Source organism: Orcinus orca, chromosome 11 (genome assembly GCF_937001465.1).
Source record: "Orcinus orca chromosome 11, mOrcOrc1.1, whole genome shotgun sequence".
Taxonomy (NCBI): Eukaryota; Metazoa; Chordata; class Mammalia; order Artiodactyla; family Delphinidae; genus Orcinus; species Orcinus orca.
In genome coordinates, this window is record NC_064569.1 from 44356352 (window position 1) to 44372264 (window position 15913).

The 15913-nt window shown below is 45.1% G+C and overlaps 1 protein-coding gene across 1 annotated transcript; it reads left to right on the forward strand.

The window, feature by feature from the left end:
• The first annotated feature begins 1597 nt into the window (after positions 1-1597).
• On the forward strand, positions 1598-3851 carry RPS26 (ribosomal protein S26). The gene is made up of 4 exons (XM_004274175.4): positions 1598-1751; positions 2015-2192; positions 3287-3417; positions 3746-3851. Exons 1-4 carry the CDS (start codon positions 1749-1751, stop codon positions 3779-3781), a joined length of 348 nt encoding a protein of 115 aa, XP_004274223.1. The 5' UTR covers positions 1598-1748; the 3' UTR covers positions 3782-3851.
• Positions 3852-15913: the final 12062 nt, after the last annotated feature.

The window sequence follows — 15913 nt, forward strand, 5'->3', positions numbered from 1 at the left end:
TATAAAAATCCAAAGAAAAGCCAACATAGGAACATTGACTTGGTTCTGTCTTAAATATTAACTATTTTCTGTCCCCCTCACTGAACGTTTTCTGTTCTATCTACCCCATTGCCATTCTATACAATATTGTCTGCTTTGTGTTTTCCATGAGACTATATTGAAGTGAAAACTGGAGATGCTTCCATCTAGAGTCTGTCATTTTCCATGACCCATTGAAACTAGCAAATTGAAACTCAAGACCATGAACATAGTTGTTTTGAAGCCAAAACTAAAGTTAGAAAATAAATTTTAACCCCAATAAAGTGGGTTACAAATTAACGGAAACCATAATGGATTGTGGGAGGGAGAGTGAATCTGGTGTATTCGGACTCTAGAATGACTCATGAATGAAGGGTCAGTCTCCATCTGTACCATCTTGGGTCTGAATGCTGGGAGGTCACCTTGACACCCAAATTTCTTCAATTTTGGAGACAAGTAGGTGGTTGGCTACCCATGAATAGCCAGTCCTGCTCAAGGCTAAAGACTCTCTGAAGGCTCTCCAGAGGTAAATGGAACTCAGAACAAAGTATGTTTCAGTAGGGGGCCAGATTCATCAATGAGTGGTGAAATCACCTTGGTGGGGATTGATCGACACTTATTAAAAGAAAATAGAACATAACAGTGCACCTTATGTCATAAGGGCATTGTTTCATGAAGTTTATGTTTCAGTTTTGTGTGTATGTACTGAGTACATTTGTGTATGTACTGAGTACCAACGTAAAATATATTTCTACTAGGAGTCTGAGTCAAATCTCTTAAGTCACTAGTCCAGGCTATATATACCTCCATCCATTTGTTAGGTAAGAGACAACATAGTATAGTGGAGCCAGAACACCTCATACTAGCACGACGTGACTTCAGACAACCTCAATTTTAACCTCTCTACACCTCAGTTTTTCAATCTGTAAAGTAAGGACAATAATAGAACCTACCTTAAAGGCTTGTTGAGGGTTAAATGAGTTAATATTTATACAATGCTTACTACAGCGCCTAGCATCGAGCTATCGGGATCCAGGAATAAAAAAGCGAACGAGGAACAACCCTAGCAACCAACGCACTTGTCCATGTCTCCTCGTTGTGAGGTTTTCTCCATATTGAAAGGAGGAATTAACAAAATGCTTTATTCCAGCCCCACCGCACGCCACCCCCGCCTTCTTCCATTTCTCAATCTAGCACCAAGTAACAGGACTGTCAGAGAAACGAGCCGAGAGCGTCCCCCGGTGGCATAGTGTCGCCTTCGGTCTCAGTGCTTGGGGCCCGGGGCCTGCCAACCTCGCACTACAACTCCCATCATGCATCTCTTGCCCTCCGGCCTCTAACTGGGAAGGCGACTTGCGGCCCTGCGCTGGGGAACTTCCCCGCCCAGCATCGCAAAAAAGGATAACTATAGCCGCCCAGAATTACTTCCGGGGTAGGGCGTCGCAAGGGTTGCTGGGAAACCTATAACTCTAATTTTCTTCCGCCAACTGGTAAAATAGTCCCACCGTCACCGTGTGCCACGGAAAAAGAAACTCGAGAAACACCTTCCTGCCCTAAATTTCAGCGGAAACGCTGAATAATAAAGAAAATTTGAGTAAAGTGGATTTCCGTTGTTGGCGTGCTTCCAGTAGACGTCTAGGAGGAATCTCCCGGCGTGAGCGTAGGTATCTCGCGCTATATAGGAGAGTCGGCCCGAGGGCCGGGCCCTCTTTCGCCTCCTCGCTTCCAAGATGGTGAGTCGTATCTCGTGGGGAATGTGCGGGGTCGGGTGGAGGCTTGAGAGGAGCAGATTTGGGGACTGTGGGGGTTTGAAAACCTGGGCCACGGTGGAGGAGTGGAAAGAGCGTATGTTTGTTCCAGGCTTGGAGGAATTTGTGGAGGGACTGGATATCTGAGTGGCACTTTTCTGGGGGTTGCCGGCGCGGAATGTGGCTGGAAAGGAGATAGGCTGGGTAAGTTGCGCCTTCTTCCTAATGGGGTTTTCATTTTCACGCAGACCAAGAAAAGAAGGAACAATGGTCGTGCCAAAAAGGGCCGCGGCCACGTGCAGCCTATTCGCTGTACCAACTGTGCCCGTTGCGTGCCCAAGGATAAGGCCATTAAGAAGTTCGTCATTCGGAACATCGTAGAGGCCGCAGCCGTCAGGGACATTTCTGAAGCGAGTGTTTTCGATGGTGAGTGAGCTCCTGGAGCGCAAACTGTGCAAGTATCTTAATACCTAAAACCACTTCCTGCCTCCTCTCCCACCCCCACCCCCCCATCCGCAGGCTCTGTTCATTGGAACGTGTCCAACAATTTTCTTGCACCTTTAGGATTGTTGTCGGTAGAAGAGAATGATATTTTTGCTATGTTGTTTGCCGTTTTGAGTCTTCTCTGGACAGAGGGGACTTTTGGTCGTACTGCACAATCTTTGAGCCTTATTTTGTGATTGTGTAGGGGATGAGATTCGAAAAGCACTTACAGTGTTTATCCTGTATCAAAAATTCGGGAGTACTAGCTGAAAACGTAAATGTAACAACTCTTGAATTGTTGACAAACATTTGAGTAGTTGTAGAAAGCAGTCTTTTGAAGACTTTTAAGAGTCAAAGCAGTCCAGTTTGGTCGACAAGGGTGATATTTGGAGCAATATGATGTTTTGATCGTTTCGTTTTCTTAAGACGAATTAACTTTTTTAGGCAACAGGAGTAGGCATTAGGACTGATGCAATTGCTGAAGGAACTGGGTTTTTGGTGATATTACATCTGTGGTGTGGATTTAGTCCCTACAGTGACAGGGTCGCTCAGTAAGGCAATATTCATTTGTGGAACTGTGTTATATATATATGTATTTAGATACCAGAAACTGAACACTTGGCTTTGGGGATGAAATCTTGTAGATATGTCTGACAGACACTTAAGTGAGTTTACTTTTTTAAAAAATTTATTTATTATTCATTTTTGGCTGCATTGGGTCTTCGTTGCTGTGCACCGCCTTCTCTAGTGGCGGCGAGCCGGCCTCTCATAGCGGTGGCTCCTCTTGTTGCGGAGCTCAGGCTCTAGAGCGCAGGCTCAACAGTTGTGGCGCACGGGCCTAGTTCCTCTGCGGCATGCAGGATCTTCTGGACCAGGGCTCGAACCCGTGTCCCCTGCATTGGCAGGCGGATTCTTAACCACTGCGCCACCAAGGAAGCCCATGAGTAAGTTTACTTTTGACTGATAGAATGAACAAGAAAGAACAGTGCAATGTGGTACCATACCTAATATCACACCTCTAATTTTTTGTTTCTTAGCCTATGTGCTTCCCAAGCTGTATGTGAAACTGCATTACTGCGTGAGTTGTGCCATTCACAGCAAGGTAGTCAGGAATCGTTCTCGGGAAGCCCGGAAGGACCGAACACCTCCACCCCGATTTAGACCTGCTGTGAGTATCTTAAAGGAGATGTGGAAGCCAGAGGGGTAATGGACAAAAGATAAGGAAGGACCCAAGGAATATCAAATTAAGATCTCTGCCTGTGGGTGGGATCAACTAAGTCTGTAAAGACCTACACCTAAACATTTGTTGAGAGACACTTTTGAAGAATAGCTGTAAGAATTTGTTACAGATTGAGTAGTGTAATCTTTTTCCACATTTATTCATGCTTTTATGGCCCAAATACATTGTTAGTGATGGGAGGGTAGTGGTCAGGTTCTTTGAGGGGGGACTCTTCCGTGCATGGTTTCTTAAAATTCTTCATTTCTTTATCTTCCAGGGTGCTGCCCCACGACCTCCACCAAAGCCCATGTAAGGAGCTAAGTTCTTAAAGACTAAAGAAATACTGTTCCCTGGAAAGACAATAAAGTGGAAATTATACTTTATATGGCATGTTGAGTATGTATTGTCAGGTGGAGGGGGGGTGTATGTCATAGAATTAATTACTTTTACCAAGTATTCAGTTGTGGAGTGCCACATGATGTTTTCATGGGGTGAGAAAGCTTATCCAGGTGAGTTAAACCTTTTGTATTTCTGCCTTTGGCCTCCCCAATTTGCATAGCTGAAGGCTGGGGAGAGGAGTTAAGGCATCTGTGAATGTTAGATTAATTCAACCTCGCAAGTAGTTTAAGCTGGGGTCTTTAAAACAGGGAGGAACTAGCAGGGTAAGGAGTGTTATTGAATCAGGAAGTGATTTAGACTGAGGTGTGCATACCCCTGGTGGAGGACAGAAGACTTTATTTACTAGGAGCGGGTGACTTGGATAGCTTAAGGGGTCTGTATTCAGATTTATGTAGCTTAAAGGGTCTGTATTCAGATCCTTCATAAAATTCACCTGTCTACTGTGGTCTGCTGGTAAGCCAGTTCTCACCCAGCCTGCATCTTTCTATGGTACATTGCTCTATGGGGTGAAAATGTACAGGACACGAGGCGTTCCTAGAAATTTGTGGAAGTTCCAAGAGAGGACGTTTCCATGCAAAGTATGGGAAAAGGCTGTACCTAATTTTATCTGTGTGACAATGGTTCATTTGTTCCAGAATTCAGAAATTAGAAAGTTACCGGCTAGGGATATACAGTTGAACCTTGAACAACATGGGTTTAACTCTGTGGGTTGTTCTGTTTTGTTTACAATAAACACATACTACACAGTCCACAGTTGTTTGAGTCCTCAGATGGTGAAAGCACAGGCAAATAAGAAGGGGTAACTCTAAAGTTATATAAGGATTTTTGAATGGGTGGTACTCCTAACCTATGTATTGTTCAGGGGTCAAATGTATGTTTATTTGAAAAATTCGTTTGGGAATGGATTGCTAAGGATTTTGCTGGTTAGGTTATGTGATTTTTTCCCCCCCCTGAATTAAGCTAAACTAGGAGCTTGGAAGTTTTGATTAAAATACACATTGTTTGGGAATTCCCTGGCAGTCCAGTGGTTAGGACTTGATACCCTCACTGAGGGCCTGCATTCAATTCCTGGTCCAGGAACTAAAATCCCACATGCTGCACTGTGCAGCCAATAAAAAATAAAAAAAATAAACATTGTGGGAAACGGTTTGTTAAAACACTGAATGTAGGCAAGAGTCTCCATCCGTTGGGGAGACCCACAATATCTGTGCTTCTTCATTCCTCTACACTGTAATGACCCTGTTACACCAGGGATAAAACATTGGATAGAAAAAAATAGGGTTCAAGGTGAAAATGAATGCTGAACCTGGTGGTCCTAAATCCCAGCTTGCTCAATAAAACCAGATTCATGTAGTAAATCAGGATCATTTGCGTGCAGAGATTTCTCTTGCGATGTTTATAGGCACAGCTTATCCTTTTCTCAGGGTAGGTCTTAATTGGCTCTCCCATGAGTTTAAAAACTGATTTAAACTAAGAACCTAAGAGCTAAGAATTGTTTTAGCTGTTTATCTATTGGTACTTGAGGATAATCCCAAACTAACTGATTTTGGAGTACTAGAAGTAACTCACAAAAGGGCTTTCCATGTGCTTCAGGTTCTAAAATAGCCCCATCCCACCTCCCAATCCACCAGTTACAAAGAACTCAAATGGTGTCTGATGGGCAACCAGGATATCCAATTTCTACGTATGGGAAAGTTACCTCCTGTATAGACATCCATCTATCCCAGAAAAGAAAGCCACTTAAGTTGTCAGAAGTAGCCCACAGGTCAGTTTGAGTTTCTCAAGGTATTTGGACTGCAAGATCAGGAGCCTTCTCTGCTTAAGCTATCGTGGACTGATGTTCTAGTAGTTGATCACAGAAAAGATGATATAAACCTTTGAGCCCCTGCCTCCACCCCCCACCCTTCACCTCCAACTTAATTTATTGAACTGTTAGGAGGGGGAAAGTTAATTGCAGTCTCAGCACCTCCCTAACATTTCAGATGTGTTCTCCAGTCTCGATGTGTAAAGCCAGGTAGACCCCTCTGGGCTCTTCCAGGCATTGGCCCAATGTGCACCTGTGAGGTATTGGATTTCAGGTCAATTCCCTGTGGTCAAGATTCATTGAGAACCAAAGCAATCTTAGGAAAGAAAAATGGAGCTGGAGGAATCAGGCTCCCTGACTTCAGACTATACTACAAAGCTATAGTAATCAAGACAGTATGGTACTGGCACAAAAACAAATACAGATCAATGGAACAGGATAGAAAGCCCAGAGATAAACCTATGTACATATGGTCACCTTATCTTTGACAAAGGAGGCAAGAATATACAGTGGAGAAAAGACAGCCTCTTCAATAAGTGGAGCTGGGAAAACTGGATAGCTACATGTAGAAGAATGAAATTAGAACACTTCCTTAAAACACTTCCTGACACCATACACAGAAATAAACTCAAAATGGATTAAAGACCTAAATGTAAGGCTAGACACTGTAAACCTCTTAGAGGAAAACAGGCAGAACACTCTTTGACATAAATCACAGCAAGATCTTTTTCGACCCACCTCCGAGAGTAATGGAAATCAAAAAACAAATGGGACCTAATGAAACTTAAAAGCTTTTGCACAGCAAAGGAAACCATAAACGACGAAAAGACAACCCTTGGAATGGGAGAAAATATTTGCAAACGAAGCAACTGACAAAGGATTAATCTCCAAAATATACAAGTAGCTCATGCAGCTCAATATCAAAAAAACAACCCAATCCAAAAATGGTCGGAAGACCTAAGTAAACATTTCTCCAAAGAAGACATACAGATTGCCAACAAACTTGAAAAGATAACTCTATCACTAATCGTTAGACAAATGCAAATCAAAACCACAATGAGTTATCACCTCACACTGGTCAGAATAGCCATCAAAAAATCTACAAACAGTAAATGCTGGAGAGGGTGTGGAGAAAAGGGAACCCTCTTGCACTGTTGGTGGGAATGTAAATTGTTACAGCCACTATGGAGAACAGTATGGAGGTTCCTTAAAAAACTAAAAGTAGAACTACCATGTGACCCAGCAATCCCACTACTGGGCATATACCCTGAGAAAACCATAATTCAAAAAGAGACATGCACCACAATGTTCATTGCAGCACTATTTACAATAGCCAGGACATGGAAGCAGCCTAAGTGTCCATCGACAGATGAATGGATAAAGAAGATGTGGCGCATAGTATACAATGGAATATTACTCTGCCATAAAAGGAAACGAAATTGAGTTATTTGTAGTGAGGTGGATGGACCTAGAGTCTGTCATACAGAGTGAAGTATGTCAGAAAGAGAAAAACAAGTACCGTATGCTGACGCACGTATATGGAATCTAATGAAACAGTACTGGTGAACCTAGTGGCAAGGCAGGAATAAAGATGTAGAGAACGGACTCAACGCAGTGGGGGAAGGGGAAGCTGGGATGAAGTAAGAGATGGCTAGTGGGAAGCTGCTGCATAACACAGGGAGATCAGCTGGATGCTTTGTGAAGACATAGAGGGGTCTTAGAGACCCCTCTAGGTCATAGAGAGGATGGGAGAGAGGCTCAAGAGGGAGGGGATATGGGGATATATGAATACTTACAGTTGATTCACTTTGTTGTACAACAGATACTAACACAACATAGTAAAGCAATTATACTCCAATAAAGACATTAAAAAAAATTCATTGAGGTCCTGAAACACCCTTTCCTTCAACCTCAATTCCTGGATTTTCACTTTTCTTTGCCTACCTCTCCATAGCTTAGTATGTATGAGGAAAAAATTATTCACTGCCTATCACACTATTTAGGTTAATGTGTTTTTTAGTTTACGCATTTAGCTTATTTATTCTTTCAGTAACTGTTAGGTGTAGAGTGGTGTGCATTTCATATGCACTAACAAGCTAATAGGCCTCTCAACAGAGACTGAGCAATAGATGAAAGCATGGGCTAAAGTCTACTTTCATTTATTTGTTCAGTAAATACTAATTGCCCATGTGCTTGGCACTTTGCTTCTGAGTCCAGGTTGCCTATTAAACCAGAGGCGTCCAGGGACTTCCCTGGTGGTCCAGTGGTTAAGACTCCACGTTTCCTCTGGGGGAGCACGGGTACCATCCTTGGTCAGGGAATGGCGAGGCCAAAGAAAAAACAAAACAGAGGCATCCGGTTAAGAACCTAAGAGAGCTGAGTCGCGCCTCTGACACATTGATCTGTGTGACCTTCGCTGAGTTACCTAACCTCTCTGTCTTCAATTTTCTAATCTTTAGGACAGTCATTCCTATATCATAGTATTTTGATGTAGTTTAAGTAATATAAAATATTTATTAAGTACCTACTATGTGCCAGACATTTCTAAGTGCTAAAGACATAAGCAGTGATCAAGTTCCTGGTCTCAGAGCTTTTTTAAAGAAAAAACTTTATTTTTTGCTGCGTTGGGTCTTCGTTGCTGCGCGTGGGCTTTCTCTAGTTGCGGTGAGCGGAGGCTACTCTTCGTTGCGGTGCACAGGCTTCTCACTGCGGTGGCTTCTCTCGTTGAGGAGTACAGGCTCTAGGTGCGCAGGCTTCAGTAGTCGTGGCATGCGGGCTCAGTAGTTGTGGCTCGCGGGCTCTAGAGCTAAGACTCAGTAGTTGTGGTGCACAGGCTTAGTTGCTCTGAGGCATGTGGGATCTTCCCGGACCAGGGCACGAACCCGTGTGCCCTGTGTTGGCAGGCGGATTCTCAACCACTGCTCCACCAGGGAAGCCCTTTTTTTTTTTTTTTTTTTTTTTTTTTAAACAAGCTTTTATTGAGAAATATCTTCGACATTATTTTGGGAATTGTCCTCCTTCTCAAGAGTGTATCTGTCTTTGTCTCTCTCTCTCCCCCTTATAAATCTAAATGTTATTTCATCACTAAATAAAATATATTAATAAAAAATACAGAGAGGAACATATTTAATGAGCAGACTTTTAAAAGATGATTCATATTCAATAGATCTCTATGTAGGGAAGCCCTTTTTTTTTTTTTGCAGTACGCGGGCCTCTCACTGTTGTGGCCTCTCCCGTTGCGGAGCACAGGCTCCGGACGCGCAGGCTCAGCGGCCATGGCTCACGGGCCTAGCCGCTCCGTGCATGTGGGATCTTCCCGGACCAGGGCATGAACCCGTGTCCCCTGCATCGGCCGGCGGACTCTCAACCACTGCGCCACCAGGGAAGTCCAGGAAGCCCTTTTTTTGCTTATTGATATCCAATTGTTGCAGCACTATTTGTTGAAAAGACTATCCCTTCTTTATTGCATTTCTTTGCACTTTTGTCAAAAATCAATTCACTATATATTTGTAGGACTGTTTCTGGACTCTTTTCTCTTCCATTGATCTATTTGTCTATCTTTATGCCAGTACCATATTATCTTGATCACTGAGGCTTTATAATAAGTGCTCCCTCAGGTTGTACTCCTGGCTAATTCCTTCTCATCTTTGGCCCTCAGCCAAGACCACATTACTCTTAGAAGCCCTCTCTGACACCTCCAAACAAGAGTGGCTGCTCCTTTCTGCTCTCCCATTGCACCTATGCCAGCATTGGTCTCCCTTTATGGTTACTGATGGTTTGTCTCCCTTTCCATATAGATCGTAAGCTCTTTGAGGACACCACCTCCAGGGGTCCCAGAAGCACTGTTTGAAAAATATTGGAAACAAAACGAAACCCCACACACAAATGCTATAATTGCAGAATAGCTCCAAAAGCAAAGAATGTGACACTGAAGAAACCAAACCGTTGGCTATTAGGAAGTATCATCATGTAACCATGTAATGGGAATAATTCCTCTGCTGATGTTAAGAAGGAGACTGAGAGTGCAAATACATAAGGTGCAAAAATGCTGGTATTGAAAACCGAGCATAGAAAAGTTGAGGACCCTTATTTTAACCACCTAGAATGGCCAGTGGGGACAGAGGCTTAGAATCTGCTGCCCAGATCCTCTGAGGACTTTCCCTTCCAGCCCCTCTGTTCCACTGGAGCGGGTACGCGGGCCTCTCACTGTTGTAGCCTCTTCCGTTGCGGAGCACAGGCTCCAGATGTGCAGGCTCAGCGGCCATGGCTCACGGGCCCAGCCGCTCCGCGGCATGTGGGATCTTCCCAGACCGGGGCACGAACCTGTGTCCCCTGCATCGGCAGGCGGACTCTCAACCACTGCGCCACCAGGGAAGCCCCTAGGTGCTTTTACCTCCCAACTCTGGCATAGTTCAAATGTACCTTGCCTTCTGTATGAAGGTCATGATTTTCTGGTTACTCCTGCTCTCCCATTTCTAATCTTTTTTTTTTTAACATCTTTATAGAGGTATAAAGATATAATTATATATCTTTATATATAAGATATAATTGCTTTACATTGTTATGTTAGTTGCTGCTGTATTACAAAGTCAATCAGCTATATGTATGCATATATCCCCTCCCTCTTGCATCTCCCTCCCACCCTCCCTATCCCACTCCTCTAGGTGGTCACAAAGCACCTGAGTTGATCTCCCTGTGCTATGCGGCTGCTTCCTACTACCTGTTTTACATTTGGTAGTGTATATATGTCAATGCCACCCTCTCACTTCGTCCCAGCTTACCCTTTCCCCTCCCTGTGTCCTCAAGTCCACTCTCTACATCTGCGTCTTTATTCCTGTCCTGCCCCTAGGTTCTAATATTTAAACACAATAAATTGCGAAGCCCAGATTTGGACCTATCCAATTCCAAATTCTGCCTTCTTTATCCTTCGCTGAGCTGTCTCCTAAAGCGAAAGTGCCAATCTATGTATTTCTTTTTTTAAAACATTTATTTATTTATTTTTGTCTGCGTTTGGGTCTCTGTTGCGGAGCATGGGCTTTAGGTACGCGGGCTTCAGTAGTTGTGGCTCGCGGGCTCTAGAGCGCAGACTCAGTAGTTGTGGTGCACGGGCTTAGTTGCTCCGCAGCATGTGGGATCTTCCCGGACTAGGGCTGAAACCTGCATATCCTGCATTGGCAGGCAGATTCTTAACCACTGCACCACCAGGGAAATTCTGTGTATGTATTTTGAGCAGCACCTATCCCCAGCAAAAGAATCAACATCAGTTACTTCTGTGGGACAGTCCCTCCTAAGTTAACTCAGGAGACCAAAGTATAAAACTGAGGGTTGTTTAATCAAAACAGGATTAGGGCTGAAGTAGTAATTTGCCCCTCTCTACTCTAGGGACAATTTTATCTAGGAAAAATCGTTTCTGTATAAACACAGCACACCCTCTATTACTCTATAAGCAGGATACCTTCCTACTAACCTTTCTAAATTGTCATTTAAAAAAACAAAAATGAATTTGCAAAAAAAAAGCATTTGCTGTGTTTGTACATGGAACAGTTCTGGAGGATTCTCAAGAAACGGTAGCAGTGGTTGCCTCCAGGCTGTGGACACTGGTCCAAGCCATCATCGCCTCTCACCTAGATTACAGCAGTGACCTCATAACTGGTCCTCTTGCCCCTACTCTCACCCCTTATAGTTGATTCACTACACAGCAACAAGACTTGATTATTTAGACAAATAAACCCAATCCTGTCACTCCCCGACTCAAATCCTTCTAATAAGCCTCGTTCTGCAATTAAAGTAAAATCCCAGCTCCGTGCTGTGAATGTGAGCCTCTGCATGATCTGGCTCCTCGCTTCTTCTCTGACCACCTGCCCAGGACCCTCTCTGCTCCAGCCACATGGACCTCCTTCTTTCTGTTCCTCAGACACTCCAAGCTCATTCCTACCTCAGGGCCTGTGCTCTTGCGGGTTGCTCTGCCGGGAATGCTCTTCCTTCAGATCAACCACAACTGGTCCTTCTTGTCACTCAAGGCTTGGTGCACATGTCACCCGACAGAATCCCCCTCTGAGGATTCTGTCTAAAGAAGCCCCTCCCCAGGCACACCAGTGGTCACTTCCCCAGTGCCTTGTTTTGTTTATGTCATGCCACTTACTACTGCAGTTATTTCTTGAGTTGTCTGTTGACTGTCTACCCTCCCTAGAATGTAAGCTCCTTGAGGGCAGAGGCCTTATCTCGTTTTACTACTGTTTACTCAGTGTTTAGAACAGTGCATGGCACTGAATCAATGAATGATGTCTGAGGTCACATAGGAAGGTTTCAGGTCGTGGACTGTTTTGTTAGTTCCCACGGTTGCTGTAACAAATTACCACAAAGCTTGAAACAACACAGATTTATTATTTTACAGTTCTAGATGTCAAAAGTATGAAATGGGGGCTTCCCTGGTGGCGCAGTGGTTAAGAATCTGCCTGCCAATGCAGGGGACATGGGTTCGAGCCCTGGTCCAGGAAGATCCCACATGCCGTGGAGCAACTAAACCTGTGCACCACAACTACTGAGCCTGCGCTCTAGAGCCCAGGAGCCACAACTACTGAAGCCCGTGCTCTGCAACAAGAGAAACCACCACAATGAGAAGCCCGCGCACCGCAACGAAGAGTAGGCCCCACTCACTGCAACTAGAGAAAGCTCGCATGCAGCAACGAAGACCCAACGCAGCCAAAAAATTTTTTTTTAATTTAAAAAAACAGGGCTTCCCTGGTGACGCAGTGGTTGAGAGTACGCCTGCTGATGCAGGGGACACGGGTTTGTGCCCCGGTCTGGGAAGATCCCACATGCTGCGGAGCGGCTGGGCCCGTGAGCCATGGCCGCTGAGCCTGCGTGTCCGGAGCCTGTGCTCCACAACGGGAGAGGCCACAACAGTGAGAGGCCCGCGTACCACACACACACACAAAAAAACAATTAAAAAAAAACAAAAAACACAATTAGAACAAGGGAGGGACTTCCCTGTTGGTCCAGTGGGTAAGACTCTGCGCTCCCCATGCAGAGGGCCTGGTTCGATCCCTGGTCAGGGAAATAGATCCCACATGCATGCTGCAACTGAGAGTCCGCATGCTGCAACGAAGATCCCACGTGCCACAACTAAGACCTGGCACGGCCTAAATAAATAAATATTTTAAAAAGAAAAACAAGGGAATGACCCTGGCATAAAGTACGTGGTCCAGAGGACTGACTGCAGTGAGAAGGACTCTGGGATCTCCCCTCTGCTCAGGACACGTGGCTGTCATTCTAGCTGAAGGCTTTTCTCAAACTGACCCCTTTAAACATAGGCAGTTCATTGTATGTGAATTATGCCCCAATAAAGCTGTTTAAGAATAAATGTCTTTCTCCATAAAGAGACCATCTGGACCAATCCCATCATATCTCCCCTTCCTTCCTTCCTTCCTTCCTTCCTTCCTTCCTTCCTTCCTCCCTCCCTCCCTCCCTCCCTCTTTCCCTCCCTCCCTCTCTCCCTTCCCTCCTTCCTTCCTTCCTTCCTCCCTCCCTCCCTCTTTCGCTCCCTCCCTCTCTCCCTCTCTCCCTCCCTCCCTCTCTCCCTTCCTTCCTTCCTTCCTTCCTCCCTCCCTCCCTCTCTCCCTTCCTTCCCTCCTTCCTTCCTTCCTCCCTCTCTCCCTTCTTTCCTTCCTTCCTCCCTCCCTCTCTCCCTTCCTTCCTTCCTTCCTTCCTTCTTTCCTCCCTCCCTGCCTCTCTCCCTCCCTCCCTCCCTCCCTCCCTCCCTTCCCTCCTTCCTTCCTTCCTTCCTCCCTCCCTCCCTCTTTCGCTCCCTCCCTCTCTCCCTCTCTCCCTCTCTCCCTCCCTCCCTCTCTCCCTTCCCTCCTTCCTTCCTTCCTCCCTCCCTGCCTCATTCCATCCCTCTCTCCCTTCCTTCCTTCCTTCCTCCCTCCCTCCCTCTCTCCCTTCCTTCCCTCCTTCCTCCCTCCCTCCCTCTCTCCCTTCTTTCCTTCCTTCCTCCCTCCCTCCCTCCCTGCCTCTCTCCCTCCCTCCCTCCCTCCCTCCCTTCCTTCTCCCCATTCAGTCCGACACTGCTGTATGCCTCCTTGCCCCACCACAGTCCCAGCCTGTTCCCTCTGCTCTAACTGCCTCCTCTGTGCTCTTCTGAATCCCCACTTTGTGATGAGCACCCTCGGAAGACTCCTTTGTCTCTTGACCTTAACTGAAACCTACCTGTGTCTGTCCAGAGCACACCTCTTTGCTGGCTGCCTTCTCCGGGTTTCTCTCATACTCCAAATAACTCAGGGGCAGGGGGTTGGGGTAGTGTCCCATTTGCTCCTTAATGTCTTACAGACCACCCAGTACTCCCTTCTGCTGGCAACCCCTCTGCTCTTTACAGACTCACTCAGTCAGGCTCTGACACCCTCTCCCTCCATGATGCTCTTGTTCGCCCCTCAGGTCACTGACTCTTACTCACTGAAAACTTCAGCCCCTGATTCATTGTCTTCTTCTGCAGACCATCCTCTTTTATTATTCTTAGTGCCCTCAACATCCATTTGGATCTGCCATCTAATACTCTGACTTCTCAGTTTCTTGACCACCTTGCCCTCCGTGATCTTTCCTCTATCCCACCAGTCATAACTTAGACCTTGGCATCACCAAAAAACTGTGCCATCTTAGAAACTTCAAACTTAGCTCTCCAATAACCACCTCACCTTCAGGTCACTGGCTCAACCATGCTTACCTCAATAGTTTGTCTCCTTCACATTCACCTCCAATCCATAGATCCTACTATTTCCTGAGCATCCAACAGTCTCACCTACTTCTCCAAAAATCTTGGTTTCTTTAATGGGAAATGGCCATTAGAGGACTTCCCTGGTGGCACAGTGGTTAAGAATCTGCCTGCCAATGCAAGGGGACACAGGTTCGAGCCCTGGTCTGGGAAGATCCCACATGCTGCAGAGCAACTAAGCCCCTGCGCCACAGCTACTGAGCCTGCACTCTAGAGCCCATGAGCCACAACTACTGAGCCCACGTGCCACAGCTAACTGAAGCCCACGTGCCGAGAGCCCATGCTCCGCAACAAGGGAAGCCACTGCAATGAGAAGCCCTCACACCGCAACGAAGAGTAGCCCCTGCTCCCTGCAACTAGAGAAAGCCCATGCGCAGCAATGAAGACCCAACGCAGACAAAAATAAATAAATAAATATTTTTAAAAATGGCCGTTAGAGAGCACCATGAACTAGGAAAACTCATTACTATCATGTTGGTCACTCTAGGTCTTCTCAGTGGACAAAGCTATGTATGTATAGTGTTCATACTGACTTTTCTAGTTCAAATTTGGAACTATAAAACTACCAAAAAAATCTATATTTTCTTTCTTCCATCAAAAATTGTGGTTCTTTGGGAGTTCCTTGGTGGTCTAATGGTTAGGATTCGGTGCTTTCACGGCTGGGGCCTGGGTTCAATCCCTCGCTGAGAAACTGAGATCCCTGCAAGCTGTGCAGCACAGAAAAAAAAAAAAAAAAAGTGCTCCTTCTTAGAGATTGCCCCTAAGTTTACATGATGCTGTTTCTTCCCAGGTTCTAAATCACATGCTTCACACTCTAGCCACAGGCAAACAGGCACTAAACAGGCATTAGGCAGAATTAGCTGGAAGTTGAAGACTTGAGTCTTTGATGTGTCTAGATGAATTTTTTTGTTTTGCTAGTGGGTATATGTTTTCATCTGTGGATGACTTGCTTGGAGTGCAGGTTTTGGAGACCTTTTATATAAAGGTATGAAGAGTTGGGTTGGCTACAAGGCATGGAACAAGGAGTTTCAAGCAAAGGCAGACCTGCTCTTACCCTGAAGATTTCAAAGGCATTAATGACAGCAGTAATCTTGCAGCTTACTAGTTGACAGGCAGCTGGATGGATGCTCATGGGACAGAAGATCAAACAACTTTCAATTTTAATAAATCTCTATAAACCAAATAATAATAATCATGGTTCTTAAGGGCACAGAAATAGAGAAATAGAATATTTCATAATTTCTTATTTGCTTTACCCCACATTACACAGTCTCAGAATACACCAGTAATACCACCTCCACCAATTATGATTACTGAAAACAGATTAAAAAAATTTTTTGTAATGCCATCCCCATTCTCCTCCCATTTTTTATGGTTATAATATCTACATTGTCAGATCATATGGTCATTACATACTACTATACTCTCTCTTTTAACCTTTATTCAGTCTCAGTTCTGCAAATAAATAATATTAC